Raw genomic sequence first — 21315 nt, forward strand, 5'->3', positions numbered from 1 at the left:
CATATGGATGCGCCTTGCTGTCAACGCAGTGATTTTGTTCAGTGTTCTATTAAATTTGTTGTTATTTGGTTAAAAATAAATCTAGTACGGGCGTAGCACTCAATAAATGAAAAAAAAACTTTCTATGCTGCAAGATTGCAGCTGGAAAAAAGTGGGACATTTGAGAAACACCCAAAAGAGTTAAGATAGTCCAGTGTCAGGGAAGAGGATTATGTCGTGTTGAAAGTGCTTATGCCACTTGGCAAACGGCTTTAAAACTAGAAAATATACATATGTATGTATGCCAGCGTGGATTTTGCATATCACAATCAACTAAAAGCAGCTACTAAAATAAACAAATATAAGTCAGACAAATTTCACTAAAGCGGATGTGTAGATTTGGAAACTGGATTATTGGTAACACGTATCCATAGACTGCTTCATGCACTCGAATGTTTACATAAATGAGATTACCTAAACGCTTATGACATCAAAAATTCAGGACTATTGAATTTTCAACACAGGACGCACTGGGTACGGGTATGTAAATTACGTATTAATATCTGTATACAATAACTATGATAAATTCTTCATCTCATCTTATTATTTCAAATTTAAATCGATTATATACCTATGTAGCTTCAAGATGATGGAATGTTGAATGCTTAGTCAATTTGGCGACAAAATACATAAGGAAATTATACTTCAGCCCACATCTATCAACTTGATATAAATATGTGCCAGCAACCGACATTGCTAACTTTATATTTATGTATGTATGTACATTAGGGTGGCCCAAAACAAGTAAAGTCGGAATTTTAATGCTCTAACCCCTTAGGGTGGTTTATATCGAAAAAATAACCCCTATTTGTTGACCGAATTTGGGCCACGTCAACCGATTTCGTTAATTCTTTTTCTATCGGAAAGGTAGTGTCTCGGAGGTGGTCCCATACTAATTTGGTTTAGACCCGATCATTGGATCATGATGAAATTAACGGTACTTCTAAATTTTTATAGTAGAGTTGAAGTCGGTTGTGTTTGTGCTTACAAATTACTTGTTTTATTTTGAAATCACAAAAAATATTTAGAGGTCGCTCAAAGTATTCCATGTATTTTTTTATGGGGAAAACCATGATAAAAACATAGCAAGGTAGAACCGTTCTCTCAATTTGTCGGCCATGATTTTTTTTTTAAGTTTGCCAACATTTTAAAATCATATAAAAGTGAAAATAAAAAATTGCTTGTGATTGAAAATGAAAATGTGTGTGTGAGTTTGTGAGTTTGTGAGTAAATTTAAAAATTAAATTGTTTGGAAACGTCAAGAATTTTAAAAGTGACTCTCAGCGGTTCTACCTTACTATATTTTTATCATGGGGAAAACAACTTTTCGTAGAAGTGGTATGGAATTCTTGAAAATCAATATTTTCGATCAGAAAACTCTGGTTCTCTTCAGGAGACTTCCAATAACAATACCCAATTGTTTATTTAACCATTTTTTAATGCGAAAGGTTTTTTATTTATCTACCCATTGTATTTTTCTGGGTTTTTGGCGGAACTATAAAATATAAATATGTACTATGAAAAAATGGTTAAATAAATAGTTGATTATTATTTTTGGGAATCTCCTGAAGAGAGTTTTCCGATCGAAAAATATTGAGTTTCAAGAGTTCTATACCATTTCTACGAAAAGTAGGCTTTTCCCATATTAAATACATGGGAAACTTTGAGCGACCTCTAAATATTTTGTGATTTCATAGGGGTATATTTTTTCGGTATACATAGAACAATCCTAGGGGGTGAGCACATAAAAATTCCGACTTTACTTTTTCACATGCATTTTTGGAGCACTCTAATGTAAATACACGCGTATGTATACAGAATGCCATGATACAAACAATCCTTTTTAGGGATAAGTATTCTCTTATGTTGTGTAAAAAATCCATAACGATATGTGAGTTGTCCTTCATAGGAAGACAATGTATGGATGTACATACATATGTACATACATGTATTCTCTGTAACATTACTCGTTCCCACTTTGTTTAGCGATTATGTACCTATAACCAATCTCCTTCTGCGAATGCAATGAATTATCGTTAATTATTATTTACTTTTGTTCAATGCGGAAAATATAAGTGAAAACTTTCTTTTTCCTCACAATGTTAAGTTATGGCGTGCTTCCATCAAAGGAACGATTTGTATATATGTATGTATTTAAATATGATTGTATTAAGTGCATAAATATATGAATCTGAGCCAGTTTGATAAAACAACATATCTCAAAGTAAGCCATTTTCACTTTGAAGCAAAATTTCATTGTGTTATTAAATTATTTTAACGATTTACTAGCCATAGGTGTAACTCAAGATTCTCTTTCAATAAAACCTTAATAAAATATAATTTTTTTTTATCTAAGTCAAACCTTAGGTCACTTATGTCGTTTTATCAATTGACGCAGATGTAGGGCGTGTTCAGAAATGCATCAAGCCAAAGCATCAGTATCTCTTATATCTAAACTATAATTGATGGAAATGTCCAATATGCGCAACCACGGTTAAATGCCTAATTGGAACTTAGTTGCGTAAATAAGGCATTTCGATTAATTACAGATTAGAACACACCCCTCTATACTTCCATACGAATTTGTTATTCCCTTGCAAAGCACATTATAACATGTATGTATGTATGTACATAAGTATGCATGTATGTATGTACATAAGTATGCATGTATGTGTTTAATATATATATATATATATATATATATGCTATAGCAACACATTACACCGGCTAAAATTTGTTTATTCAACGACAATTTTTTTATTACACGTTACCGTTTTTGTCCTCCATAGTCTGCACTTTCCTAGACACATAGTTTTGGTTGTGGGTATTCATTATTCAATTATTAATATTCTTTGAGTACACCTTAGCCACAACGATTACCGTTGGCCTTTTTAAGACTTTTTCTGAATGTTGTTATTTTCCGGTCATAACTACATGCATGTATTTGTAATGAATGATCCTACATATATAGAAGAACGTATACATACATACATACATCACCTGAAATGCAAAAGGCCGTAATTAGTAAGGTTTATTTTTTTTATTTAAACGAGCGATCCTTCCGCTATAATAGTGGCATCTTTATTTACTTTATATCAGGCTCTGTTACGAGAAGAAAGGATTTACATATCGCGCGTTTAATAATATAGAGAGGTAACTCAAAATTTACTTTTTTGGAGATTTTATTACGCAATTAACAAGCTTGATAAGTAGAATATATCCAGTCTAACAGATAACTAAACTTACCAAATCTGGTGAAGATATGTGTCTTTCCATCTGTCTTTTTGTATACCAGTTGCATGAATTGATGAAACTTTGTTTGCGTTTTCCCCCACAATTGAAATTTTGAAATACGTCGTTATATTATCAAACGTGCGATGCAATGAGCTTAGGAAAATGCTCAAATTCACACTTTTTTAATGACAATCTACGTAAATCATGCACATTTAAGATACATCGTCACCCTTATGCCAGAAGCATGAATGTGCAAATTTATCAGTTTGGAGTTATTGGGTTGCCTTGATTAACCTTTCGATGTTCTATGTTATACCAAAACCCAAAATACCATGCGTACACGGAAACCACATTTATTGCAATTTGAATTGCATAAATGTAGACCTAAGTTTCGTATTTTTTTATTACAAAAACTTTCAAACTTGATTTTCCAAAATTTTAATTTTTACACATTCATGTTTCTGCACAATTTAAACATATGTATATAAAGTGTAGCCCAGAAACCACGATTTTCCAGATTTTTTGCCGTTTTTGGATTAGGTGTTCGTTTTGAAAACATTTTAGGAAATAGTCTTTTATTGTAACGCTTATATCATCGACATTACTTAAGCTAAGAAAATGTTTTTGAACTTCTAAGAAAGTGCGAATGTGCAGTAAAGTGTGAAAGCTACGATTGGAAATTCATGTCCGGGTTGCCCCTTCTTCATACATTCATTTGTGGGTCTTTTCCGAACAAAGTGTACATGACAGGTAATTTTTTATATTTTTACAAGCTTCTTTTTAACTTGCTCTGTATTTATGTATGTAAGGTTAGGGGCAAATCTTGCAATCAATTTTTGACCAGCTTTTCGATGACCTAGAGACTTGAAACTTCCCATTTGGCTCAGAACCCGATTACAACACAATACGAAAGATGAGTAAATCCGGTAGGTGGAGTCGAGATATTTGAAAACCCAGTATTTATAGTCCGATTTTATTCATATTTAGAACGTATATTAACTACATGAAAAGGAATAACTCAACTAAAAATTGTTGAGTTCACATATGCAATAACTTTAAAATGAGAGTTTCTTCTCTTACAAAAAAAAAGTTTGCGGGACAAACGTTGTTAGGGAATACATATTCTGCCGAAGTCCACAATAAAATCTGCGTTTTGCTTACTTTAGTCCTGGAACTGCCACGCCCATATCCAGGGGTTTGCCGCCTTAAATAAAACTCTTCTCGATGAAACATTCTTAGATATGTAATACATCCATTAAGGCTCTTAACTAAAGCTCATTCGATATATTCAATATGATAATGTTCGGAAGTTTTGAACAAGTTCTCGGAATAATTACCAAATCGCCAAATACCGAACGAAAGAACACACACATTTTAGTCAAGGGTTTAGAATTTATTTAAAAAAATAATTTTATAATTTTCGGTCACTAATTTATTAATAACTTTGTTTCAAATATGTACTTTTTTGTGAATTTCGGAGTGAGTTCTGCGCAAAAATACTGAGGATCGCTTAACCGAAATTTAACTAATCGCATTCGAAGGCCGCCAAAGCGAAAAGGTGTGCAAAATACTATGGACGGCGTAACCCCAGGTGTAAAAATTCTAATTTTACCTCATTTTCAAATGGTTGCCCAGGGGTCTGTGGAAGCGTTCGAGGGGACCTGTTTGACTTTTTAAAAGGTTCGAACTGTGCTCTTTCTAGTAGGTGGGGTATCAAGAGCCTCAGCCCCTCGCCTTCGCCTACTAACCCAAAAACAATGGTTTGTGTTTAGTTGTAAATATTTAATTTGCGCTTGGGTTAGATAAATGTGCGAATACTATACCTACATATGTATGTATGTATGAACATTCGTTTAGTATTTATTTACATACATAGTTGTTGTTGATAAGACTTCATTATTATTTATGCGATAACGATTAGATTTAATTATGTATGTATGTAGAATTGAAAATGGACTTATCTTCTGTGAAAGTAAATAGACTCAGCCATGCACAGCAATAAACAGCCGCTTATGTACATATGTATGTGGATCCCTGAAAGGTGTTTTTATAGCATTGCCAGTTTAATTGAAACCATTTTGAAATTAAGCGCAACCTTTTTTAAATTAAATTAAACTATTTCCAAATTAATTCAAACATTCTTAAATTAAGTATCAAATATTACTAAATTAAAAAACAGGAAATCAACTAACCTATTAAGAGCAGTTTGCAACATGCCTGGCTAACATTAACTCACATTAGTATATGCAAAAGTTCTAGAATTTATAAAATATATTTAAAAAAAAAGTTTACAAACCCATTTTTGTTAAGTCATCAATCACAGGTTAGTATATGCAAAAGTTCTATAATTAAATAGTATGCAGTCAATAGTCCTCACTTTACACAGAAAGGAGAATTCTATTTAGTAATTGTTATACAAATAGTGTGGATAGCGTAGCCGGCGTTGGACGGACCAGGGCAGTTTTTTTTTAAATACTTTGTAAAGTGAGGACTATTGACAGCATACTGAAGTATATCAAATGAAAGCTTGATAAATTTCCTATTTAATTCTACAACTTTTGCATATTACTAATACGGTGATTTAAAAAAAATTGGTTGGTGATTTTTTTTAAATATATTTTTTACATTAATTCGATTTTTGTGAAAACTGTACAAAGCATATATATCATAAGTACCATAAGTACTTAAAGATAATTAAATTCTCTATCGAATGATATTAAAATCCATGGAAGGGTTTTTAAGAAATTCTGTTTTAAAAAAGTTCTTAATTTGAACTTTGACCTTTAATCACTCTTGTAGTTGTTGCAAATACATACTATACTATGTATGTATTAACATATGTACATTATACTGCATCACTTCCCATAAAAAAAAATCGGTACTGTAATTCCATTGGAATTATAAAATCTATTATATTTCGAAAAAGTATTAAGATTTACGTGAGCTGGACCGACTTGAAAATGCTTCCAAAATTAGAGCTTTTATGAATAAAAACAGATTCTTAAATAATTAAAAAACTCCCCTTAGATAGCACAACATGTTAAGCTTAAAAAATCTGTATAAAAACATTAAAAACATAAAAAATCGACGGAATCGTAATAATAAGATTTTTAATGTTGTTTTTTTTTTAACATTTTCAAAGATTGGTATAAGAAAAACTTGAATAATTGGATTCTGATTTAGACTTATGAGGTATCATTGCAAACAAACTCATTAAAAGTATGAAAGAGAAAGGTGGGATAAACGAGCATCATTCCAAGAGTTGAATTAAGATGGGTCGGTAATTGAAAAAAAAAAAATAAATAAATTTGGAATGTGAATGATTTTGTTTTGCAAGGAAATAAAAATAGTGGGGAAAATGCCTTTCCACTGATATCTCATAAGTCTAAATCGGAATAGTTTTAGCCCAGTTATTCAAGTTTTTCTTAAACCAATCCTTGAAAAGAATTAAAAAAAAACACATCAAAAATCTCATTAAATATTACGATTCTAATATGTAGCATAAAAAGTTTGGGTTTATGCTGTTGTAGCCGAGGAATAAAACTGCGTCCTTCCGTCGGCAACGTACTAGTACAAAATCTGTCAATTAGCCGGTTGTACATTATTAACTTTATCCAGAAAAACTCGACCAAGAATCATAACTCTTCAATACCCCCAATTATAAAACTTTAACAACAGTGTATCATTAAGTTTAATTTTCTTGTCCAAATTTGTTAATAAAATTTCAACATTTTTTATTTAATTTTCAATTTTCAGCAATACAACCACACTAACTTTCAAGTGAACTACACTGGCGGTAAAGTGTGACGAAGCAGTGACAAATTTGAAAATATGCGATTCAATAAGTCTGGTTTAACTGCATTAGCCTCAAATCCAGCAACGAAATTTGAGAAGGAAGGACTATTAATTGTCACCGAACGTCAAGAGGGCTTCTTTCGTCGTGCCGATGGTAAGAGTAAAAAACTTTGCAAAAATATTTGAATTTTGGGATAAAACGTGGACATTATTTTTGTTTTACTAAAAGAAATATTACAGAAGCTAGGTGCATATGTAAATATTATATATGTACAAACAAATGAAAATTCAAACAAACATTCTAGCAGCTAACTTAATTAACCGGCATCAGCTAAAACTCACTTGTTATGCGATTAGCGATAACTGCCTTTAAATTGTATGAGGTTAGTATAGTAATTCTACTGGTTGATGCTGATAACATTGTCGGGCAATTAACATTTCGTAGGATATCTCCATGTTAAAATTATTAGTTGCTAGATTGAAAAAAATACAATACCTACTAGTTGAGCTAGATGGAAAAACAATTTAATTTAAGCTAAAAATCAAAGTGTTTTTACACAACTAGTAGCTTTATCTGCCGGGTAGGTTTATAGGCCATCATGCAGTGCAATCCCAAAAACTATAAGTTGATAAATAAAAATAAAATTATGTATTTTTATGCTAAAATATGTACATATGTATATGTATGTATAAGTATTTCTACTAAAAACTAAGCAGAACCCCAATTTACCAAATGACTTCGACTCGGTCTGGTGAATAATTTGTTCGCCAGCGACGTTCGCCAACAGTTGGCCGGCGAACCGCAAAAACGATATACTAGCGAAGTGCAAAACGATGATCAAAATCTTTAAGAAAAGCCATATAGAAAAGCCATAAAGAAAATATATACTGCACTTTTGTAGCTCATTAAAGTAAAAATTGTGTATGGAAAAAATTAATCTGATGTGACGACCTCAAAAGCAGGCCTGCCAACTTGGCTCAAACCGTGCCATTTTTGGCCCTATTTTTCTTCAAATGGCCCTTAATTTTTAAATTAAAATTAATTGGTACTTTTAAAAAATACTAATATGTATTTCAATAAATTTTTGTGAAATCATTTACGTGTAATTCTTTATCTCAACTAAATTTTTCTAATTTCTAAAGTGTATACAACTGGTTTATCTAATTTTGGCATTGCACTTTTCTTTTAGAAATTTGGTTCTTATTTTATTGCTAAATAGGAAGGTGTAACAGGAATGGCATCATATTTGGCACTTTTTTATCCCCATGGCTAAGAATAGTTGGCAGCCGACGTCGTACCAACTTCTACTCGATGGGAAAAAACGAAGTCGGAACGACGTTGCGATTTGTATGGAAAAACCGACTTCGTTTCGACGTTGTTTCGAGTTCACCCAAACGACTTCAACAGACCGACAGCGTAACGACCTCGATTCGAACTCGTTCTCACTGTGTGGCCAACTGGGACTTTTCGAATTCTGCAATTGGAATCTTTTATTAGTGTTAGTGATACGTGATTAAATAAATGATCAAGGCATATTGTATTTTTAACCGATTTCTAAAAAAGGCGTAGGTTATCAGTTCGTCGGAATATACATATATATATTTTTTATTTTTATTTTTATTTTTTATGTATGTTACCGCATACCTTTGGGCCACGTTAACCGATTTCGATCGGAAAGGTGGCACCTCAAGGGCGGTCCCATACTAATTTTGTTTAGTTACGATAATTGGATCGTGAAGAAATTAACGTTAATCTTAAATTTGTATATGAGAATTGATGTCGGTTTTGTTTTTTGCTTAAAAATTACTTGTTGATTTATTGGATTCATGTATGTATGTATATTTAATGAAACTCATTATGTCAAAATGCACGAATTCGGGGATAATTTTGACTTCAATTACTATACAATATGTTATTATCAGTCTGTAGATATGATTTTCCATACATATGTATGTACATACGTACAATCACATGTATATTTTATGTACATATTTATATGCACGCTTATATATGTATGTATATTTTTTCCAATTTGCGGATCTTTAAATATGTAAAACAATCCTTTCATTATCCTGATACCATTTTTAATAGTTAAAATATATGAATACTTCCTATACGCTCATTATTTTAACCATCATTTATTTTTTCTCATATTTAACAGGGCAACAAATTCCACATATAAACGAATTCTTTTACACAAAAACCATGTTATATTCTTTGTAACATTTAAAAAATATAGGTAAAGAAAGTATTTTTATCACACCTAAAGCACACTATACTAATTCATAAAAACGCACTCAAAAATACTTATGTACGTGCATACATAAGTGTGGTGTAAAGCTACATATCCATTCTTGCGCTGCACTATTGATCGGTATATTGATTTAACCTTACGCTAAATACTCACTTTCTCACATACATATTTAAAGGGAAATTTTGGTGTCGGTTTATAAAATAGTTTACCTTTACTTAAATTACACAAGTTTACAAAAAAAAAGTGTATGCATTTAAACCAAACGTGAATGCGAATCCGAGTTCCTTAGCTTCCATCACGTCAGGTTCGTAGTCAAGTAGGGAAAACTTCATTGAATAAACCCGAAAATTTAATCAAATTCTCCTGAAGTTCGACCCTCGGATGACCTTGGCATGACGTCTAGATGTACTTGAGGAATAAAGGGACGACCCCCATATTCGGATTCAGCGACTACAAAAACAATTTTTTTTTATATTTTTATTAAATATAAATTTTTTGTCCTATTTCACCCTCAAATGTCCTCGAAGCTGACATTATGGCGGCCAACGGAACTCGAATTCGGGTTCAGCGAATCTAAAACGCCATATATATGCATTTTCAGGTTTATTCAATGAATTTTTCCCTACTTGACCTTCAACTGACCACGAACCTGACGTGATGGAGGCAGAGCCGGATTTAAGCATAGGCTACATAAGCGCTAATCTAGGGGCCCGCGCCACATGAAAAATTAAAAAAATTGTATTAAGAAAGAAAAAAGTGAAAAAAGTAAGCAAAGTCATTTCGGGTACACGGCGGCAAGTCATTGTGATTACAAATTTGAAGGGTTACTTTGATTAACTTTTGTACTTTCTTTGAGTATAAAGGCCTGCCTACATAAAATTTCGCGTCGACTGGATGTTCGCCTCGCTCGTCAAAATAGTGAATTTGTCAACATTAAACTCTTCAATAAAAAACGTAGTTTAATGTTTTTTAAATTGTAAAATTAAATAATTTATAAAAAGTATAAATAAAGAAAATATTAAAAACGGTGACTGTCGTGCAAGTTTTAGAGAATTGAAGCGCATCTAAAGTTTTGTAGCGGTACATGGCGCAATAAATAAGAGAGTTAATAAAACAGCTTTCTCGCATTATTTTCTGTCATTCGGCTATCGTATGCAAAATTTTAAAGACAAATTTTCAAATAAGATATTGTCAAATCAGTATTAAAGGGTAGTTCTTGCAGCTGTCTTTCAACTCGACTTGTCTTTCGTAAGACAAATGTCAACTATCTTGAAAGCTCGTTACTGTCTTTTGAAAGATCTGCTAACGAGGAGGACTTAGCGTTATGCTGTTCGCCTTTTACCTAATTCTTATGTAAATTGAAAATTATTTCATTAGTAATAAAACAAAAGACCGTAATTAAATGTATGTACATATATGCTATGAGCATTCGCTTGACGCTGAAAACATAAGCCACTACAGCAGAATCTGGCGACGAAGAAGAAGCTGCCGATAACATAAATGCGAATAAGGATGAGGAAGAATAGTCATGCGATAATTACGCGAATGAAGCACCGGCCGTTGCCACCTGCACTAACCCCGCAGAAGACGTAAACTTCGACCCCAAGTTCCAATGGCCTCTAAAAAGGGATCCCCAAGTTTTGGTAACTTATCCTCAAGGTCCTACCGAGTTCAATCTGCGGTGTACGACATCAACCGAAAATCTCAGAAATGGTGGGAAAAAATATTTGTCAAAACTTAAGAATTTTAAGGCTAGTTGGACCGGGGGAAAACCATCTACCCGCTCACGTACAGAACTCTTGAATATAGGCGATCATTTACCAATAAAGAGGGCCTCTCGACAACGTTGCGTACGGTGCTACAAAAAGAAACGAGAACAAATTATGTTCTAGCCAATTGAAACTTGCACTTTATCCTACTACCAAAACAAAAAAGAAATTTACGTGGTTTAAAATTTACATAGTCTGGAGGTAAACCGCGTCCGCCATTTGCCTTAGTACTCCCTGGAGGGCCCGCACCACGGAAAGAGCCTAGAGGCCCATGGATCCGAAATCGGGCACTGGATGGAGGCTAACGGACCTCAGCGTGTCGAATAACATAGGTTTGGTTTAATATGCATAATTTTTTTTTTGTAAAGCTGTGTTATTGTGCTTCCATCACATTTAAGCTATAATAGACTTTTCAAAAAACACTGCATTGCTTCAACAAAAAAATCGCACGGTAATTTTACAGTTGAATATACATATGTATGTATTCCTCTTTTTTCACCCTTTCAGTGAATTATCCGCGTTGGTGTAAACTGCGTGGCAATTTGCTGTTCTATTTAAAAGATCACGATCCACAATCACCACCTTCTGGGCTGCTGGTGCTTGAAAATTGTCGACCATTGATACGCAACGAAGAGCGGGAATTTGATGGTTTTTCTTTCATTTTAGGTAAGTGCGATTTATACCTTAAATTAAATGCGCTGTGGTTAATGGTAAGATTTTTACATAAACAATTTTTAGAATTCGAAGGTAGCAGTTCACAGCGCATTTCCACACGTACCGCCAAAGAGCGCTTGGAGTGGGTAAAGTGCATTCAATTGGCCTCGTATGCATATCTAGATCGTCAAATTAAATATCTCCAAGACCAAATTGCCATTAAAATGGGCAATCACATCGAGCGTGGTGTACCACCTACGGTTGCAGCTAGTGATGCACTGCTATTTAATGCTGGCTGCGCTGTTGGTGGTGTAGCTGCAACAATACATAACACGGCAACGGTCAAAGTGGAAGAAGGTGATCTTATACAATTTTAAGAATATTTGGTTTATAGCAATGTAATAGTTTTTAATTGCTTTATAGTAGTTTATACAATTAACTTGCATATGTAAATATTGAGTTAAATTTAAGATCTCGTAGAAAAAGGGAGATTAAATCTTTTTGGAACTGAGCGTAGTTTCAAATGAAAAAAAAACATATTTTTTGGCCCCGCAGTTAATCCTTTTTAATACACTCAATTGAAATAACTGAGATTATTTTTAAAATATTTCAGGTATTTAAATCTGATCCAAAAGTAGGTCGTGAAGTTAGCATTGAACTTATAAATGGAATTTTTAATATAGATCTAATTGCACTACCTAACCCCTATAAGCTTGTACATATAAATATACTTTCCTAAATATTTGGATTATAAGCTTGAAATTCTTGTCTTTTTACGCATAACTTAGTCTAGGAATTACAAAAAATGCCCATAGTGAACTTGGGTATGGAAGCACAGGGGAAAACAAATATTTTTAACACAGGAAGTTATTTCGAGGAAAAAACCTTTTTCAAAGGAAAAAAAAATATGCCAAGTACTAATTACGACGTTATATAAGAATTTTTAAGGACTTTGAAATATCCCACTATTAAAAAGCCAAAAATATGGATTTATAATTTAGTTTTTCTTATTTTATTTTTAATATATGTACTTGTACGTGTATTTTATTTTATAACAGCCAGTTTCGCCAGAAATTTACAGACAAATTATTTTTTTATTTGAATTTTCTATGAAAACTGACGGAAGGGAAACATCATTTTTGGCTTATATAAATTGTTGACTTCATGTAGCGAAATAATTTTATGATGGAAAAAATGGCGTAAAGTTGCCAACCGTTGAGCTGAGTGGAACTACTCAACTGTGCGTTTCTGAAACAAACACTCAACAGTTCAGCAACAGCTACGTCTTAGAAACGCGCCCATTGTTGAGAGAATTTTTAGCGGACAGAAAACATGCTTTTTATGTCGAACAGACTTTTTATTTGGCATCAGATCCACCAGTGGCTCCATTTTTTGCAAATCCTATGTCTTATTACGTTTCAACTAAACATGCCATAAGAAAGATTTTGAAATTTTAATTTTTTTCTGGAAACACCCATATGTAGATACAAATTAATACAGGTAAAGATAGTCGAGTAGTAGAGCTTATGTTGGTGTACCCATTGCTCAGGCATTTTGTCTCTATAAGAATGATTTTTGTAGTTCAAATTTTAATTCCAATTATTACTTGCTTGCAATCCCTGAATTTTTGTATTAATGACAGCAAAATTAGACCCGTTATTAACTTTAATTTTTACGAAGTCTTAACATTTTTTTCAACATAATCGAATTAAGATTATGTGCTAAGCACAATTTCACTCAGAATTTCTCTTAGTTGAGCTTTGGTTTTGGTTTATTATACTTATTTTTTTTTTTTTAATTTTGTAACTACATTAGCTATCAGCCAATAAAACCCATCGCATGCATTTCTTCTACCCATTTCGATTGTAAGAACCTATTTATCTGTAACTAGCTGTATAATACCTATTTTAATTACAAGAAATGAATAAGTAAGTTGCTTTAATAAAAATCAAATACTAAAGCAAATAAATTGTTTTTGCCTTTGTTTTAACTAAAAATTCTGTCTGCACTTACTAATTTCTACCCTAACCTTCCTACTCTCATCGTGTTGGTTATAACAACTTATGTACAATATATTGGTTTCTCACTTCTGTCTCATCTTTCTTCTGTCTATCTCACTCTCTTCCCCCACTTTCAATTACACCTCGCTTATTGTTAACTTTAGACCTCGCCGAGATACCAATCTGTGAGTCTGCCTTATCCTGTAATAGCTTGCCGTGTGGCGATCACGGACGTCTACCAAATACACGCGTTGTGTGCTCTTCGCTCTTAACCGGTGATACGTTGCTATGGCGAGATTTTGCATGCACCGAAATCGTCGAGCGCTCTGCGAATCCACAATTCTTGTGCACCATCCGATTTAGGCGTAGCGATGGTTTTACAGCAGACACATTATTACGTTTTACAGTTTATGATGTACGCGAACGATTGTCACACACTGCGGTGCCACTCGCCTATGCCGAAGTAGCTTTGGGTGTTATACAAGTTAGTGTTTAAATTCAGAATAGTTTTCATAGTAATTTTATTAAATTCACGTTTCCATTTAAAAAAAAAAAAAGGATGCTACACGGTTTCGCATTCCCCTGCGGGCGCTTGATGGCGAAGGTGGTTTTATTACTATTGCCTCATGGGCACCAGAAACGGATCGACAATCGCCACCACGTTCCACTACGCAAGTTTTCGAAGAGCAGATAAAAGGTAATTGTGATTTGTTATGAATTTAAGCTTATATCTTATTTCGATTTAATAAATTTTTTACTTTTTGTTTAGGCCATCGGCGTTCGCAATCTTTACCACCCAAGTTAGGCGTAAAGTTATTTGTACCTTTTCAAGGTCTTCTGCAAGTTGTCTTCGCAAATCCTTTGGTAGATTTTCCGTACCTAAGCGTTTGTTCGCCTTCTCCTAAATTCAAGTATTTATTTTATTTCAGATTCACACATATCGTTTACACTCGAGTATGGGTGGCGACATTAGCGTACATGAGACGCTGCTTGAGAGTAAATATAGTTTTACAATACCTCAGCAATTGCTGTAAGTAAACTTTTTTCCGTTTATTTTAAACAAATTGTCGGACAGAAAAAATTACACATACGCTTATTCGCTAAGCCGAAAGTTTCGTCATATCGAATAGCAGTCGATGTTAGCTTCTTCTAGGTTAATATTCACACTGTTTTAAGATAATCAAACAAATGATATATGTAAGTTCGTGCTTGAAATATTTTTTTACCTAAATTTTATTATTAAAGCGCTGGTGAGCTTTTGCATAAGAGCACTGATGTGTTAGTTAATCCAATACTAAAATATGTTTATTATCGCTTGATGAAACAGAGTCTCAATAAAAAATAAAATAAAACAATTTTGCATGTAAACACTATTTTTCTAAAGTAAGGAACCAAATAATAGTGGTTTTCCACAGCAAGCGAGCGATATGTAATTTTTGTGGCTCGCTAAACGAAAAACTCGTTGTATTAGGCGATGCGATCACTGTATTATTTTGTGTTGTACTATTTACAGCTCTGTATGGATTCTGCGAGAAAAGGAGCTCCTACAAGAAATCTCAGGGATGGGCGAATTAGGTGGCGAATGGCGACGTCGTCAAATGGATTTGCTAGATAAACATCTTAAATTGCTGAAAGACTATTCGCAAGCGAAACAAAACCTTCAGCAAATTACCAAGGATGAAGGTGAGCTACTATACATATATTTTTTGAAAATCACTCTGACCAAAATAAAGTAGCATTATTTCCTGCTGTGCTTTTTTATTAGATTTTTATTTTTTATATAAAGATTTGTTTCTAGCGGAGTACCTGGAAACTTGTAAATTTATTTCGTTTATTTTAGATATTTGCTTATCTCCATGAGCGCCTCTTTACTTTTAGAACAACAGAAGAAGACAGATCTATACGCTACTACATTGGAACACTTTTTACATTAATTCTCTTTTCATGCCGTAGGTCCTTACTTCAAACGTTCTTCTGCAAAAACTGATGAATCACTGGAATTTGTGCCAGTCAATTTGCATTTGCAACGAATGTGGGCACAAAATGACACGCTGAATCGTTCGGGTGTGTTGGATATTATAACGGTTGGCGCATTTACACGCCATGCAAGCAAAGGACGCACTGGAGGTCTTATAAAGTAAATAAATTTAAAATATTCAAATGACAATAAGAAATTTGCAGCAATTTATTTAACTTTTCTAACAGACTTCTGCAGGAAACGAAAGATTCGCCAACAAAATTCGAACAGGGCAATGCATGTAAAGTGCAGGCCGCCAACGACGCTGTACAGGCTATCAAGCAGCTGCGCAAAGAGATTGTTGAAATAATGTCACAGCTACTTTCCCTTGCGAAAAGTAAAAACCCGAAAGGCATGATGCCTTTATGTAATGAAATGATTACAAAAACCAAAACGCTGTTAAATATTTGGGAGCCAAATCTGGTGGAAGAAGCGTTCGCATTTGTGGAACAACATCGCATTATTGAGGAGCCAGATAATGTGTTAATGGTAAATCGTGTTCGGTTTTGATTTAAAATAGTAGTAAAATGTTTCAATTTCACAGCCAATGTCACCATTTCGTAAAATCACACAACAACTGTGCGCTTTGGATTTAAAATCACCAGAACTGGAAGATTTTGCCACACCCATTGTTGCACCACCTGATCTCTGGCCTCGCACAAAGACGCCTACGGGTGTTGGCCGCCCACTGGTGCGTTCAAATAGCCTCTGCCTGCGTCCCTCACCCTCGACAATGGATATAAATGCCCTACACGCTCTACATCGCACTGTAAAAACATACAACGAACAACTGCGCAATCGTACGGTGGGTATAAATGCTGAAACTACAGCAGAGAATGATTCGGAAGCTGAAGCTACATTCCAATCCCTGCCCGTGCATCTGAATGACACTGCAACTGACATCGCGTTTAACGAAGGACATTATTGTGTTGAAGATGACTTGAAAGCCAACAATCGAAGTGCCAGTTCAACACTTCAGTTAATTGATCTAGATGATTTTGATGTTGAACAGTCAACTAACATCAATAATACGGCCATGACACAAACATTCACTCCAAATGATAATAACTCTCATTACTATACGTACATTGATCCTGAATTGGATGTCGACTACAATGCGACCACACTGAACCATGGAAGTTTTCTGGACACAAAAATTATGAGCTCTTCTCCTTCGGCTAATTACTATCGGCCTACTGAGGAGCCAGAACCGCTCGATTTGACACAATTAAACATCGAAGCGAGCGTAATGTGCCTGGTTAGCAAAATCAAATTTCTCTGTGGTCGTTGTGGTAGCCCAGCAATACGTCTGAGGCACCCAAAAACTAATATGAAACGCGCTGGCTTCACGCACTCGCCTGCCCCGCCAGATCTAGTGGTTAATCAAATTAAAGTTGCAGACATCGAAGAAACTGATCGGGCCGCAGAAGGTGAACAGACAAATGCAAATGGCAATGGATTGATTTTGGACTTAACGCAGGATGTTGAAGCCCAAACACAACAATCGACGACGGATAAGGAAACCATCGTGGCTCAGAAAAAAGGAAACAAATTCACGGACGGTAAGTGAATGTATTGTAATTATTTTTCTTTTTTATGGTTGTTGTTGTTGTAACCGCATACAAATTCCCAAAGAGTTTTGTGGAATGCTGCAGTTATAAATTTAGGATGTTCCGCCGGTCATGGGAACATATTTATTTTAATAATTTTCCCTTATTCCTAAAAAATTTTAAAGGTATTGAAAACCTCAAAAATTTTACTTAGCTGTTGAAAATTCTTTGAAAAATACTTTTGGGGTTTCCAGTTTTTAAGTTCATTGGAACCAACTAGTCAATTAATCGATGATGCGAGTTCGATTGCTGCTGAAGTTAGAGAAAGAAGTCAGATGAGATGTGTTGATCTCCGAAATAGCTGCTTAAGCTCAATAATACTATTGAAATTAATGTTAAATTTTCGCTGAAAACCAACTGGATGTAATAATAGCAACTATTATGATAAACAAGTAAAAATCATAAAGTGACTATTAAATTCGAACGAAAAGTTTTTAAAAATGTTGCCACCTAAAAAGAGAGCTAGCTGCTTATGGGAGTCATTACCTCTGATGTGAGTGTTGGTCCAGCCTTCCAACACGTGTTGTAGTAGTAGAATATTTAATTTCCATACAACGAAACCCCCCGGTTCTAAGTGAATCTTTATCCCTCAAACCTTTCTAGCTTCTTCACTGTACAAAACCGAACACTTTTCCGTACGAAACCCCACTATTACAACCTGAATAAGAGAGGTCAAGCTACACTGAGGGCATACGGGTCGATGGCAATACAGATCCGGCCGTAGATTAGCCGAAAATTGTAGTGGTTGCCTTTGACAGCACACAACTGCAATAGTCAATAAAAAACAGAGCCGTAACAAAGTCCTCGAATCGCTCGGGGCAAAGACAAAAACAGATTGCTAGTGACATACTCTAAGGGGATGAATAAACCAATCTTTATATCAATAACAATGTCGATGAATATGATGAAAATTATCTTTTTTTTATTTTATAAACTCTATTTTAGGCCTCGACTTATCGCTTACCACTGATTGGGCTTCCGAGTTGCGCCCTTCAATGCGCAAACTACGTCACGCTATGGATGGTCTATTGAAGACGGCGCGGCTAATGCATTCTGTGCAGCGTCTGCAGCAAGATATGAAACGCAACAGCATAAATTTAGAAATTATGTATCGCAGAGATGTGTGCTTTTCACAAGCGGTAAGCAATTTGCACCAAGCTAATACATAATCTTAAAAATATTTTCAACTTTTATGAACAAATGTTCCTTTTCAAAGTTGACTGCCCTCATCAGTGCACTGATGGCCAAATTATGGAGCACTGAAATAACGGAAAACTTCATAAAGATACTCAGGGATTTAGGACCACTTGCGTACTTTGAAGGTCTGCTATCACTATATGGCAATGAGACGGATATGTGGGGTGATATGTGTGTCGCCATCGAGGATCTTTCTGCAGTGAATTTCACGCTTATACGTAGTAGCGCACAAAAGTAAAAGAATATCATAGAATTATGTACTATCTCAAATTTTACTAAAACTCAATCATCTCGTCTCCACCTTTCCACGTACAGCAGCGATGCTCACACGCTGGTCCCCATGCCAAGGGTTACAGGTTCGCGACAGGCTTTGAATGTGCTGCTGCCAGTGCCAGAACATGTGTATGCTATCGTGCCAACTCAAGAGACGTTTACATTCAAACTAACACCGGTGTTCTTCAATATCGGAATTAACGAAAAGGCTACGCTGGCTGAGACTCTAGGTCAAACACGCGAACAACATCGTTCCAATTGGGATAACTTTGTTCGTCTGAAACAGTATTATAGTCGATATCGTAAGTTGCAGCTGGTTAAGCCTGACACGCCCAGCAAGCATGAACCTCATCCGCCAGCACCACAAGCGCTTGCCAACATACTGGGTTTTATGGAGGAACAGCTGCGTTCAAATGTATCGAAAAATGTGAAAATTTTACACTTGGCTGAAGATGCTTGCCGTCTGATGTCAGGCTTGCGTTTTACCTCATGCAAAAGTGCCAAAGACCGTACGGGTATGTCGGTGACATTGGAACAGTGTCGAGTGTTGGTTCAAGAATTCCATTTACCTGCCAAAAGTGTGCCATACGTACTGAGCACGATGAGAAGGTAGGACCATTGGACTTTGCTGTTTTAATATTTTATGTTTTTTTTTATAAATGTACAATCTATGTTTTGGTCTTAGCGAGGGCACGCGCATGGACAATGTCTTCAAGAATATCGGTAAGCGAAAGTACGCATTTAATCTGCCACAGGTGCTTTCATTGCCGGCTATGTACCGGCCAGCAGCAGGTTCCTACGGCAAGGCGGAGACTTAAAATCGACTAAAATTTGAAATAAAGCAAAAAGGAAAGCGGCAAGACTTAAGCCATTGAAAAGGCAGTATAAAGTATAGGTAAACCGGATTAGAATTTAGTTTTTAAGAACGAACCTACATTAACCTCATAAACTAGGTGAAATTAGTAGAGTTGAGTAAAAAAACATAAACAGGCAGGTTATGCAATTCACTTCCGAGTGAATTTCAACCCCATTCAATTTCAATTCAAAGTGATTATGGTTGAAATTCACTCGGAAGAGAATGGCAGAACCTGCCTGATAATACCAAAAGAAAAAACGAATTCTCAACTTGATAAATCAAATTGTTATATGAATTTAACCCAGTAGAAAAGCATATTTAAATAAGAATATAACCTCAATTTTGCACAATCTTAATTTAGAGCAAAAATTAAAAGCACGATGTGTATAATTTTGCATCGTAATTTTAAGCAATTCACATGAGCGTCGTCGTGCAAGCATATCTATAAATTTTGTTAATTCCACGAAAGAAGTTTTATTTCGTTTTTTTTTTATTTATTTAACTTCGCTACCAACTTTAATTTGATGCTGGTGGGAAAATTTTCAAGCCTCGGTTTTAGTTCTTGTTTCTACTTATAAGAGGCTCAGTGCAATGACTGATTTTCATGAAATCAACTCCACTTTGTTAGTATAATGCATAATTACCCAATAGTCGAACAAATGGCGGACTTTAATATTTGAGCTTAGTACTTATAATTTCTTGTTAATGTTTATGAACTTGTATGACCTTGCGTATTTCTTTGCTTTTAACATTTTTTTTGTTTTAATTCTAATTACATACTATAAAGACAGCCCCTTGATAATGTGTACCTTTGAAGATGAACTATAATCGGTTATAAAAAAGCTGAGTTAAAAAACAAGATGCTGTTTGAAAATTAAGGGTGTTGCGAAATTAATATTTCTGCAGACAAATTTCCATCTTAAGAAATGAACTAACCGTCATTATGTTTATGACATCGCTGATCAAAAATCTGGAAAATAGTTTTCTAACTCTTTTCTCTGGTTTGCACCGCGAAAGCACTGATTTTAAAGGCTTTCGCAGGGTAATATTGCAAAAATAAAGCTTTCAAGTCGCTTTAAGTTCGCTTCGGTCGAACCGCCAAGCGTGTCATCTCTTTTAAGCTATGAATAAATTTTGTTTGTACAATTTTCACTTGTATTGGAAATATATGTGATTGATGCATTACCATTTTAACGAACGACAATTTAATACAATTAACAATTGTGCCAAATATTTGTTACTGACAAAATAATATGTAATTGTTTGATATCTTTAATGCAAATTCTTAAGTTTCTATACTTGTGTGGGTATGAAAATATAAACTCCACTTCCCTTTTTCTGAAAGGAATCCCTTAAACCAATAAAAAAAATATATGCCAAATATTGGGAAGTGAAATGTTGATAGTATTAAAATGTTTAACATTAGTTTAAACTAATTTTAAATAAAAGCAAAAAAAAAATACGAGTATCGAAAATGGAGTTTTTATTTTTATACCTGACACCACCTGTATAATCTAAAGCATTCTTGTTATGCAAAGGCGCTTTTATTAAAAATATCTATTAAAGTTTTCTATTTGTAAGAATTTTTTTGTTAGTATTTTAATGCAATCCTTAGG

At 34.4% G+C, this 21315-nt stretch overlaps 1 protein-coding gene across 5 annotated transcripts; it reads left to right on the forward strand.

Moving 5' to 3' along the window:
• The first annotated feature begins 6 nt into the window (after window positions 1-6).
• On the forward strand, window positions 7-19824 carry LOC118733468 (inositol polyphosphate-4-phosphatase type I A). Of its 5 annotated transcripts, none has more exons than XM_036462858.1 (16): window positions 7-519; window positions 7030-7222; window positions 11600-11758; window positions 11831-12103; window positions 13911-14230; window positions 14305-14443; window positions 14516-14610; window positions 14676-14776; window positions 15260-15429; window positions 15700-15883; window positions 15952-16252; window positions 16308-17325; window positions 18319-18512; window positions 18590-18804; window positions 18886-19452; window positions 19529-19824. In XM_036462858.1, exons 2-16 carry the CDS (start codon window positions 7105-7107, stop codon window positions 19659-19661), a joined length of 3987 nt encoding a protein of 1328 aa, XP_036318751.1. In that variant the 5' UTR covers window positions 7-519; window positions 7030-7104; the 3' UTR covers window positions 19662-19824. The 5 variants fall into 5 exon arrangements, with proteins under 5 accessions (XP_036318751.1, XP_036318753.1, XP_036318755.1 ...); XM_036462860.1 differs by having other exon boundaries at window positions 18889-19452; XM_036462859.1 differs by lacking the exon at window positions 7-519 and adding an exon at window positions 4178-4199.
• Window positions 19825-21315: the final 1491 nt, after the last annotated feature.

The sequence above is a fragment of the Rhagoletis pomonella genome, unplaced genomic scaffold (genome assembly GCF_013731165.1).
Source record: "Rhagoletis pomonella isolate Grant_MI unplaced genomic scaffold, Rhpom_1.0 Rhpom_scaffold_00002, whole genome shotgun sequence".
NCBI lineage: Eukaryota > Metazoa > Arthropoda > Insecta > Diptera > Tephritidae > Rhagoletis > Rhagoletis pomonella.